Here is a 12,443-nt window from a genome sequence, read left to right on the forward strand (position 1 = left end):
AGTAGCCCAAACTAATTGAACACACAACTGGACTGTCCTATGTCTGTGTCCTCTGTTGATGCTCTCTGTCACAACTCAATTGACACACCCAGGAGAAGAAAGATTACAGGAAGGTGTTAAAAAAAAAAAAGCACAGCCAAACAGACATGCAATAAAAATGACTAGCCAAAGCCTTGTTTTGCTTTATTGCCAAAGTGATCAAATAGATATATCATCACTGTCCAAACTTCAACTGATGCCAAATGGTGTTTTGGTATATAGCCCATATATAGACCACAGCTCATAGACTCATAGAATTGTAGAGCTGGAAGGGATCCCAAGGGTCATCTAGTCCAGCCCCCTGCAATGCAGGAAGCCTTTGCTCACAGCTGTCCCTGGGTGGACCCCAAATCCTAGGAAACATCTCTGATCAAACCCAAGTCATGATTCCAGTGGGCAACCCACCCCCTCCAGCAAATCCCAGAGCCAGAGGATCTGAGCAGGACTAACATTAGATACAATCAACCCCCCCCCCAATTATTTCTGGCTTTTGTTAGGTATGTTGATGAACTCACATTAATAGTTCAATTAATCATTAATTTTATTGTAAGCAATTTATGAAGGCCAGAATACAGAGAATCACATAGGTAGTGCTATACCTCCAAGGACCCAGGTGGCGCTGTGGGTTAAACCACAGAGTCTAGGGCTTGCTGATCAGAAGGTCGGCGGTTTGAATCCCTGCAACGGGGTGAGCTCCCATTGCTCGGTCCCAGCTCCTGCCCACCTAGCAGTTCGAAAGCACATCAAAGTGCAAGTAGATAAATAGGGACCGCTCCGGCGGGAAGGTAAACGGCGTTTCCGTGTGCTGCTCTGGTTCGCCAGAAGCAGCTTTGTCATGTCTGGGGACAAACACCGGCTCCCTTGGTCTATAGAGCGAGATGAGCGCCGCAACCCCAGAGTCGGACACGACTGGACCTGATAGTCAGGGGCCCCTTTACCCTTTACCTTTATACCTCCAAGGGAGCTTTGAACTTGTAATTTTCCAGTGGTCTTCATGCTCTGTATGACAAATTGCTTTTGAAATGGAGTAGAGCTTTAAAGATAGCTTGTTATATGGCATGAAGGTCTGTTGTTCAAAGTGGGGAGGAATGTTACAACTTCAAGGAAGACCTTGGCTTCACCTAAGAGAGCTCTGTATTTTATATGTAGGGCATGCAGCACTATTACAATTTTATTCCGGAATGCCAAGTGACAGTAGTTAAACTACTAAGGTTAAATGAAGATATTTCAGTTTGTTCCATCTGTTCTGTGACTTCTAAATGTAAGTGTTCAGAAAGGATTTTCTTTTGATCTGCAGAGGTAGACAAGTACCAGTAAAATTATCAGTTGAGCTAGAGTATCCTCTAGAGGCATCGATGTGTCAGCAGTATTGCTGAAACAAATAGTAAAATGATTGTGCTTCCTGTGTAGCATTTTTAATAACGCCTTATAAGGTTTTCTTACTGTATCTGCCTTGAGAAGTCAGAGCCCGGTTGCTCAAAAGAGAAAAAAGAAAAATATGTATTTGCATAACCCCATAAATTTGTGAACTACATTTGTGGCTGAACCCAAGTGTCATTCATTTTCATCCATGGATGATAGAAGCCCTGCTCAGATGGCAAATAAATGTCTGTACAGAGGAGAGGTGGTATTATGGTGCCTTGTTCGCATCCACATACTGGCTCAAATCCCTGTAGAATGCCTACACATGTGCATCTTGCATGCATGATGATCAGGGACACTGAAAAAAGAGAGAGAACCTGTGCACATACAAATTGTCAGGGCCGGCCCTACGTATAGGCTGGGTGGCGCAGGGCACCATGGTGCCGGCCTGCCAGGAGGGCGCCGTGAGCTGTGCCCGCCCGCTGGCCGGCCGGTCCGCCGGTTCGATGCACAGCTGCGCGCTGCGCCCACCCGCCCACTGCGCTGGGAAATGGGGCGGGAGGGCACCGGAGAGATCGCGCTGTGCCTGCCCGCCCGCCCACCGCGCTGGGAAACGGGGCGGGAGGGCGCCGGAGAGATCGTGCTGTGCCTGCCCGTCCACCCACTGCGCTGGGAAACGGGGTGGGAGCGTGCCGGAGAGATCGCGCAGTGCCTGCCCGCCCGCCCGCCGCGCAGCGTGCTGTGCCCACCCGCCCACCGCGCTGGGAAACGGGGCGGGAGGGCGCTGGAGAGATCGTGCTGTGCCTGCCCGTCCACCCACTGCGCTGGGAAACGGGGTGGGAGCGTGCCGGAGAGATCCGGCGCACCATGGCGCGAGGGGCGCTTAAGACGGCCCTGCAAATTGTACAGCAGGTGCTCTGCTCAGCAGTCTAGCTGAATGTGTGAAAATTGTGGCAGGAGTCTGGAGTCTTCATTATGCATGTTTAGGCACCAGGCAAACAAGTACCCCTGGCTGATTGACATCTAATGCTCTTTTAAAATGTGTTGGGGAGGGGGTGGTTTATTGGATGGTTCTTGTTTTCATTTTTATTACACATTTTGTGGTTTTATATTGTGATGTTATGTTGTGAACCGCCCTGAGACCTGCGGGTATGGGGCAGTATACAGATTATTTATTATTATTATTATTATTATTATTATTATTATTATTATTATTATTATCACAGATGGCAATTATTATTAGTTAGGTGTGTACGTGTACATATACATTCAGTATAATGAATGCGGGTGGCGCTGGGGTCTAAACCAGTGAACCTCTTGGGCTTGCCAATCAGAAGGTCGGTGGTTCGAATCCCTGGGACGGGTTGAACTCCCGTTGCTCTGTCCCGGCTCCTGCCAAGCACGCCAGTGCAAGTAGATAAATAGGTACCGCTGCAGTGGGAAGGTAAATGGCGTTTCCATGCGCTCTGGTTTCCATCACAGTGTTCTGTTGCGCCAGAAGCAGTTTAGTCATGCTGGCCTTAGCCAAGCTGTCTGTGGACAAACGCCGGCTCCCTCGGCCTGAAAGCGAGATGAGCGCCGCAACCCCATAGTCACCTTTGGCTGGACTTAACCATCCAGGGGTCCTTTACCTTTACCTTTTATAACCCATTCACCTACTGAACTGGGCTAGTAATAGTTCCTGTACAAGGTAAAGGTAAAGGGACCCCTGACCATTAGGTCCAGTCGTGTCCGACTCTGGGGTTGCGCGCTCATCTCGCATTATTGGCCGAGGGAGCCGGCGTATAGCTTCCAGGTCATGTGGCCAGCATGACAAAGCCGCTTCTGGCAAACCAGAGCAGCACATGGAAACGCTGTTTACCTTCCCGCTGTAGCGGTTCCTATTTATCTACTTGCATTTTGACGTGCTTTCGAACTGCTAGGTTGGCAGGAGCTGGGACCGAGCAACGGGAGCTCACCCCGTCACAGGGATTCGAACCGCCGACCTTCTGATCAGCAAGCCCTAGGCTCAGTGGTTTAACCACAGCGCCACCTGGTCCCCTCCTGTACAAGGTAAGCTGTCTTAAATATGGATGTTGGTCCAGACCTACGAATCCCCCAATAATTGTAGCACATTGTGATTTGATAGTTGCCTGTGAAATGTGGCGAGCTTTGACCTTGCTGGGTGAATTTTAGCTGAATGCATCGGCTACAGTGCGAAGAGACTGCTGAGATTGCCCATTACATCAAGAGACATTAATTTCTTCCTGTTTGGTGTTCTACTTGTAGCTCATGCTTTTCATCTTTATGATCAGGCCCTGTGTGCTGCGGTGGTTAAGCAGGACGTATTGGAAACAATGATGCTGTTGTTTAGCGGAGCAGATGTGATGTGCGCTACAGGAGATCCTGTGTACAGTACCCCATACTTGTTAGCCAAGAAATCAGGACAAAGGCTGCAGATGGAATTCCTCCACCACAATAAGTTTTCAGGTACAGATTTGGAAGTCTCTCTCTCTCTGTGTGTGGCTGCATGGTGCAATGCATTTTAAATGAATACTGATTTAAAAGATCAAATAATGACAAAACGGAGAGATGTGGCAGCACTATGTCCAAGCACGCCTTGCAAAATTATTTGATGTATATTGGATGCTATGACTGGATTTTTGTAAGCTAGATAAAAATCATGAATCCTGTATGCTTGCAGGTAAATTCCCTTTTACAGTCGTACCTTGGTTTTTGAACAGCTTAGTTCCTGAACGTTTTGGCTCCTGAACACCGCAAACCCAGTGACTGTTCCAGTTTGTGAACTATTTTTGCAAGCCGAACGGCAGATGGGGCTTCCGCAGCTTCCAATTGGCTGCAGGAGCTTCCTGCAGCCAATCAGAAACCCTGCTTTGGTTTTCGAATATTTTGGAATCAAACGGACTTCCGGAACGGATTCCGTTCGACTTCCAAGTACGACTGTACTTTCCTGGGTTTGGCACCTTGCTGCCTTGGGACATGTGTTTGTGTGTGAGAGAGAGAGGTGGGGGAGGGAGAGAGAGAGGGAGAAAGAGAAAAAAGGAAGGGGCAGAGGGCCTGGATGGAGAAAGAAATTGAGGTATACACTTTTTAAAAATATATTTTATTAAATTTCCACAAATTTCACATTAAATTCTAATAGCTAATAAATTTTCTTTTGTTTTATTGATACGTGTTTCATAGTCACTGAAACAGGCTCTTTTCATTATAATTTTTGTGACTTTTACAGATTTTCCTAATTATGAAGTTCATTCGGACAATGTTTCCTGTCGAGATTCTTCTTCCTTCCTTTGTGACTATTTATACAAGGTTTCCTTCAATGCTACCAAGCCGTTTACAGAGAAGAAACTAAAAGAAGGTATTACAGTCTCTTTCCCATCCCACTCACCCCCATGCTTGACTTCTACACACTTGATTTCTTTTAAAATATTGCTTACCCTAATGAATTCCATGTGTACATTATAAGAGATCCATTAGGTTTTAGTTGTCCAATAGTTCCAAAGGAGAATAAATCAATAAAAAGATTTTTTTTCATTTTTTAAAAATGCCTAAATTATGACAAATTAGTTTGATAGTTAATAGGGATCATATTCAAGCTTGCTTTCTGGGAATAATAATAAAAAAAACTCCTTAGGATAAAAGATGCAGTTCAGTTAAGTCAAGACAAAGTATACCCCTCTTGAAATTACTTAATTCCAAACATTTGCATTTATAACTAGCTGGCCCTGCCACACGTTGCTGTGGCTTAGTCTGTGAAATGGGTCCTCAGAGTCCCCCTTCAGACACCCCTCACCTTCAGAGTCCCCCTTCATTTAGTTGAAATGTTTTAGGAGTTGTTGTGGGCATCCCCGGGAGTCCCCCCAGGGTGTCCCAAGCCATGAGGTATCTCGACTCCTCCTCCCCCCTCTCCCGGGTCATCCATGTGACTGTTCCCAGGGTGTCCTGATCCATCACCTATCCCTCTCCCTCCTCCCCTCATTGTCCGGATCATCCCTGTGACCCCCCTGTCCTGACCCATGAAGTATCCCGCCCCCTCCTTCCCCCACCCCTGGCTGACTCATGAGGTATCCTGACCCCTCCTCCCCCCCACCCACTGGCTCATCCCTGTTACTTCCTCCACCCTTCCAGGAAATTTACCATCCTCTACTCCCCCCCATCCCGGGGTCTGGGCTGAGGTGGGGGCGGCAGTGTCGTCAGGGCTGGTGTGACTCGTGGCTTTAACATGGCGGTGTGTGAGTCCGGCCTGTGGTGGGGGTGAGGGTAGTGGTGGGTTCTGGGGGTGGGGGTGAGGCCTGTGGTGATGGTCTTGGTGGCAGTGGTGGCAGCAGCAGTCGTGGGTCCTGGCCTACCGTGGGTTGTTTTGGCAGTGGAGGTGAGGTGTGGTTTGTCGTGGCGGCAACGGTGGGCGGCGAGGGGTTGCTGTGTTGGGGGTGGGGTCCGGGCTGCGTCAGCGGTTGCAGCGGCGGACATGGGGCCTGGTCTGCCTTTCGGGGTTGGTGTTGTGATGGGGAGGTCCGGTTTGTGGCGGTGGGTGTGGGTGGGTTGTGTAGTGGGGTGGGTGTGGCGGTTGTGGGGCTCAGCCTATCTCCCGGCGTGTGGCTTTGCAGCGTAATGGCCGTTGTGGCGGTTATACCATGTCGGGGGGTGACGTCATGATTTGGCCCTGCCCTTGGAAACGCAGCTTCTGGCTTCTTTTTCCCAGCATGCACTTTTGGCTGAGTGGAACGTTCTGGAACAGGGTTTTTTGGGGGGTTTTACCTGGTGGAGGTGTGACATCTGTCTTAGCAAACTTTCCTATAGCCTTCGGACATTCGCATGTAATTTTGTGTCAAAATTTCACCTCAATCAGTCAAGCGGTTTTGGTGAAAAGTGAAAACACACCCACATGCCCACTTTATACACACACACACACACACACACACACACACACACACATATATATATATATATATATATATATATATATATATATATTCAATTCTCTTTATGCACTTCTTTGTGATTCTTAGAGAAGGAAAATTGGGTTGTAAAGATACGTTTTTCTGAAAGCCTTTTATGGGAACCTCTATTGCAAGGTCAGCAAATGGTGTAACACAAAGTGATAGCGTTTGGGTGCGGAGTTGGGTCCTATGCCTTTTATTAGAGCCTGAGTTTAAATATATTGTGGGATTAACTTCATATGCCCATGTAGTTCTTGAACAGCAGATTACCAAATGGCAAAATGGAGAGGAGTTTCAATGCTGTTACACAACATAGAGGCTTGCAGTATTCAGGGGTAGAATGAAATGTGTTGCCCTGCTGCAAGGATTCATTCTCCCTGCCCCATAGAGTGGAGATGGCTCACACCCTTTTGAAACACTGCCTAGTATGTGTGGCACTAACATGGAAGCTTGATTCAGGAAAGATGATTAATTCACCACTACAGTCGTACCTTGAGTTGCGTTTGCTTCACGTTGCGTTTTTTCAGGTTACGAACTTGACAAACCCGGAAGTGTTTATTTTCGGGTTCGCTGCTTCACGCATGTGCAGGAGCGATCTATCGCATCATGCGCACTCGCACAAGTGGTGCTATACTTACGGACTTTTCGGGGTGTGAACAGCACCCCGGAACAGCTCACATCTGTAAGCAGAGGTACCACTGGATATGAAACCATTCTCCTGTTTAATCATCCCACGGGACAACAGTTACTGCAGAATTGCTTCTTGATGTTGCAAGGTCATAACAAATTGCTTTAAGGAGTTGCTTGGTCACTAAAATGCCAAAGCAGTTCTGTGTACCTTCTATTAATGCAAATGATGTCTTGGTCACATTCCCTTGTGACAAAGAGTCAATGAGAGTTACGCAAATGGCCCTCTCCGTCATTTTGTAGTGCAGATGACTGAGGCTTGGACAAAGGATTTCACAGTGGGGAAAGGAAAGAGTTGGTTGGAAGGCCAAGGGGAAAGAGGTGAAGGACCTGTGGTGTTGTGGGGTGAAGGAAGGAAGGGAGAATCAAGAGCCCTCTGTTTTTGCCCACTGCTCATCTTAAGATAACAGGCACCATAATAGTTGTACATGACAAGGATAGGTATATATTTTCATAGGATGGGCTCTCAAATCTTGACATGTAGTGGTTTCTTGGAAGGATAGCATTGGTAAGCTTTAGAATATTATAGTGTTCCTTGGCTTTTTCTCCTATTTGTTACAAATCTGTTATGCATATATCTTCAGGTAAAGCCTGATTTTGTGTGTGTGTGTGTTTGTGTTTTTGTGAAAGCTATAGCCCCACAACACTGAGTGCGCTTTCTACCATCACCTCTGCCAGTATAAAATAGATTGACTCTGTCTTGGCCTCTATTTCCAGTGTTCATGGGAAGTAAGAGCACCACCTTTTAGCTATTGCATGCTATGATTCAATTGTCCATTTTGCAATCAGCTCCTGTCAGGCTACATGTTTTTTTCCTGCAGCTTTCAATTCTTCTAAGTTCAGAGGTTGTTGTTGTTGTTTGTTTGTTTTTTGCTTTGCCACTTAGGTTTTTCTTTCTTCTATCCATGTCTGTATAGTTTCGGTAAACCCGAAATTGTCAAAATACGATATTCTGCTTTAAAAAGATCTTCTTATTTGGAAACCCAGTGAGGTTGTGACAAGTGTTAAAAGGAGGCTGTTTCAGAAAACATTGCTTTGTCTACTTTTGATCTATAAACAAGCTGTGTAAACCCATCCATTTATTGGAAGCCTTGGTCAAAATAGACACCGATTGGACTTGGATATCCAGATGATCCAGGAGATGAGAGCAAGGCAATTAGTTGCAAATCTGTAGATCCCTGATGGGAGTGGATGCTTGCATCTGCCTGTATTTGTAGACAAGGCACGTATTTCTACATATTTCCACAGCCCTAGATGGGAACAAAAGCATTGTGGGAGCCTATGCCATTTTCACAAGATGCAACCTTGAATTTCCCATAAGGCATCTTCCTGCTTTGGAATGCCAGTGCACCTGAGAATACCTGTGTTTCCTTAGTGCCTGCCTTCCTACAGCCACTATTTATAGAAGCAGATGGAGACTGATGTCAGGCTGGTTCCACTTAGACAAACTTCAGAGCTGCCTGTCCTTTCTATGATGGACTAATGCAATGCGCTCTACGTAGGGCTACCTTTGAAGGTGACCTGGAAACTAGAATTAATCCAGAATGCAGCAGCTAGACTGGGGAAGATCTGGATTATTATGAACTTGGAGAGACGATTTGAACTTTAGAAAAAAGACGGCAGTGGACGGTTGCGAGGAATCCCCAATTTCTTGAAGCATGGGAACCCAAAAAAAAATTCTTTAGATGATTTGGCATAACATTCGGTTTGATTGATATATATATGTGTATAATTTGAAATAATGAATGTGATATAATTGGTTTTAATTGGAAAATTAATAAAAATATATATTATTTTTTTTAAAAAAAGAATGCAGCAGCTAGACTGGTGACTGGGAGTGGCTGCTGAGACCATATAACAATTCAAAGTGTTGGTGCTGACCTTTAAAGCCCTAAATGACCTTGTCCCAGTATGCCTGAAGGAGCGTCTCCACCCCCATCATTCAGCCTGGACACTGAAGTCCAGCTGTGAGAGCCTTCTGGTGGTTTCCTCCCTGTGAGAAGTGAGGTTACAGGGAACCAGGCAAAGGGCCTTCTTGGTAGTGGCCCCCACCCTGTGGAATACCCTCCCATCAGATGTCAAACAGATAAGTAACTAAACAACCTTTAGAAGACATCTACAGGGAACTTTTGAATGGTTGATGTTTTGTTGTGTTTTCAATATTCTGTTGGGAGCTGCCCAGAGTGGCTGGGGAAACCCAGGAAGATGGGCGGGTATAAATATTATTATTATTATTATTATTATTATTATTATTATTATTATTATTATTATTAAACTTTGTCTTTGCTGTGCCCTGGTTTTCTATAGCTCTCACCGGGTCACTTTGCTCTTAGATTTTCCCCAATCCTGTTACATAACTTTGACTTTTTCCAACACTGCGTTTGTTGCCTACACTTTTGTTTTGCTTGTGCTCAATTCCTCAATTGGAAAGAGGTTGGCTCATGATTACTTGAATTCATCTTTTTGAATCCGCCACTGTTTTTATTGGAAAAAAGCACGAGATCATCCAAACTTCAGCTTGCCTTTTCCCCCTCCTGCTGTCCTCCTACTAAAGAGACTATTAGCTTTTCAGCAAGCGAACCAGCACCTATGGGAAATTATTCATGGCTATTTGAGAAGCTACACACTTTTTAAATATGAGATGCAGTTCAAATGAGTCCTTACAAACCATAATGTTTTGTTACCTGGGTGATGGTTAAAGCAAGAAATGGTGTACTTCATGTGGCGCAAACATAAATGAGTGTTACGTTTATGTTCTCTTGAAGAATTGCGAGGACATTTTACTACTGTGTACAGCTACTTTGTCCTTTAAAGCTGTAATATTTATTTGCTAAAGGTCTCAATGTAACAAGCAGTCTACATAAGTCTGTTTTCTGAGACATCCTTATTTAGTTGTAATGTGCACTGAGATTGTGGCAAGACCAGACTTTGAAGCTGTTTGCTAAAAAAAAAGGATGTATGCCTAGGAAGCTCAACAGCATTTTGTTGACTTCTCTCTGTGTGTGCTTGTGCAACTAGGAACCACATTAGTGTTTTATTTAATGCATTTTGTGGATTTTTGCTTTTGTTTCAAGCTTTTGGTACTATTGAAGCCCTCACAATTTCCAGTATTTTTTTTATTTAATCCCAAGTCTGAATCATATCCTTCTCAAAGACTGCAGAAAATACAACTTATTTCCCAAAGATTTCCACCTGTATTTTGCATATTTATTTGTTTATTATTTTAATTATTAGATTTCTATACCATCCTGCATCCGACGAGTACAGGACAGTTTACAATATAAAAACACAACAATACATAACATAGTAACAAACCAAAATAATGAACCCCTTCACTAGCAAACTCAACAAGCAATAAAACAAAGAGCTGGTTAAAACATAAAGCTTAAAGAACAGCACAGTTCTGACTAAAACCATATATAAAATGTTTGGGACTATATGTAGGGCTGCCGTATTTTGAAGAGCAAAAAAAGTGGACACATTTGCCTACTGCGACTTTTAGCTATGGATCACTATGATGAGAAAGACGGCACGTCCTGGAAGAAAGAGGACACATGGCAACCCTCCTGTATTCAATATAGGAAAGTCTTAATTGTAACGCTAGCACCAGGCATGTCTCCTTGGGAGGGCAATCCAAATGGGTGCCACCACAGAAAAGGCCCCCTCTTTTGTAGCAGCATAATGTCATACATTATGTTGTTGTTACTTTGGTAAGAGGAAAAGAATTGAAGCCCTTTACAGTATATTGAAAGTTGATGTGGACAGAATTTATCTGAGAGCTGATATGAATGATATCGGAGTAGAACTGAATGTGTGTGTGTGTGTGCATTTTTCCTCTCCCTGTTGTCATGTGCAATAGCGACGATGGGAGTTGCTTGAGACTCCACATAAAAATAAACTACTTTTCAAATAATAACTACAAATACAGTAGAAATGTTCCAGCCTAGCCAGCCCCGTCTTGCAGTAGTTTGATTTCCAGACATCCTCTTACGACACAGAGCATTAAAAAATGCAGTCCTCTTCTGGCGTCTGAATTGGGCTGGTCAAATCTACCAGCTCATGACTCTGCCGCAGACTTCTTCGACCTGGGACAAACCAGAAGTCATTGGACTCCAATTCCCAGCATCCCCGACAATTAGCCATGCTGGCTGGGGCTGATGGGAGTTGCAGTCTGAAAAAAATCTGAAGGATACCAATCTAAGGGAGGTTGTTCTTCCACCTCATTCTCATATCATTCTGCTGCATAAGTGGACTAGACCTGTTGTGTGCATTAAATTATCTGCATGTATACCAGAGTGGAGATATATTGAATAACATTTGAGTAGCTCTACATGGTACTTTTACCTGTTATTAAGAAGATAAAACCCTGTCAGCACATTTGCTGTTGTTTATATAATTCTGCTCTGAGAGATTCTCTCCGCAATGAAAACCAAATTATGTTTCCCAAATTGTGTTTCTCAAAGTGCGTCTCCTCCTCCTTTGAAAACTACCTTTTATTGAACTAATATTGCAGATATTAGTTGGCAAAAGAAAGCGAAAGCCTTAAGTTTGGCAAGAGTTCAGTATTAACTTTGCTTTGCACTGTTTCCTTGATCAGTAGACTCATGCATCTCCTCCTTTTTCCTTTTTAACATACATGCAGACTGCAATAAGAGATGGTGTGCTTTGGAAAGTCGCTATTTGAGCTACTATGAAAATGAGAAGAGTGCCTGCCCCAATGGGATGATTGACCTTAATGAAGTCATCTGCCTTGTCATTCACAAAGCAAACTCCTTTTCACACATGGGGTAAGTCCTGGATCATCCCAAAAAATGTAAACCCTCTTAAATAATCTTATTTTTAATATATCCTCCCCAAAGCATGGTCAGTTTGGGGACTTGGAAAACAAATATTTATCCCCTGCTCTTGTTGCATGTGCTGCTTCCCTCCTATCTATTGCTGCTGGCTTCAAGAGCTGCTGTGACTACTTTCTCCTTTGCTTTTCCCGAGATCCCTCCAGGCCTTTTAAAACCAGAACTGGCAGCTGAAATAGCCTAACGCTGCTCTCTCCAGATGGGGAAGCAGAATGCAGAGCTATGATGCAGACACCTATTCCAAAACATAGAAGATAATGTGTTTGTAGGGAACACATGGAGGGGCAGTTACAGAGAAGAATTGGCAAGAGTTATTTAACTCCTCCTGCACTGACCAATTTGCCACCTGCAAAATGACCCTCCCCTCCAATGTAAGAAAACCCTTTCTCGCTTAATTCAGCTTTCGGAACTTAGCTGGAGAAAGAAAGTGGTCTGGGGAATGTTTACAGGAGAGTATGGGCAAGCAGAGTAATACTCAGAATAAAACTCCCATCCACCACGTCCCCTGAGTGTGCTCCCACTTCTGTATTTGTTTCTGTTGTAAATAATAATAATAATAATA

The 12,443-nt window shown here is 44.5% G+C and overlaps 1 protein-coding gene across 3 annotated transcripts in view; it reads left to right on the top strand.

The window, feature by feature from the left end:
* The window catches only part of ARAP2 (ArfGAP with RhoGAP domain, ankyrin repeat and PH domain 2), a 126,817-nt gene that overhangs the window by 63,343 nt on the left and 51,031 nt on the right, over positions 1–12,443 (top strand). For all 3 annotated transcript variants that reach the window (XM_060278928.1, XM_060278927.1, XM_060278929.1), the window contains 3 exons: positions 3,696–3,870; positions 4,631–4,759; positions 11,671–11,815. In XM_060278928.1, the coding sequence (XP_060134911.1) occupies positions 3,696–3,870; positions 4,631–4,759; positions 11,671–11,815 (449 nt within the window). The remainder of the gene's footprint in view (positions 1–3,695; positions 3,871–4,630; positions 4,760–11,670; positions 11,816–12,443) is intronic.

This window comes from Zootoca vivipara, chromosome 9 (genome assembly GCF_963506605.1).
Source record: "Zootoca vivipara chromosome 9, rZooViv1.1, whole genome shotgun sequence".
NCBI lineage: Eukaryota > Metazoa > Chordata > Lepidosauria > Squamata > Lacertidae > Zootoca > Zootoca vivipara.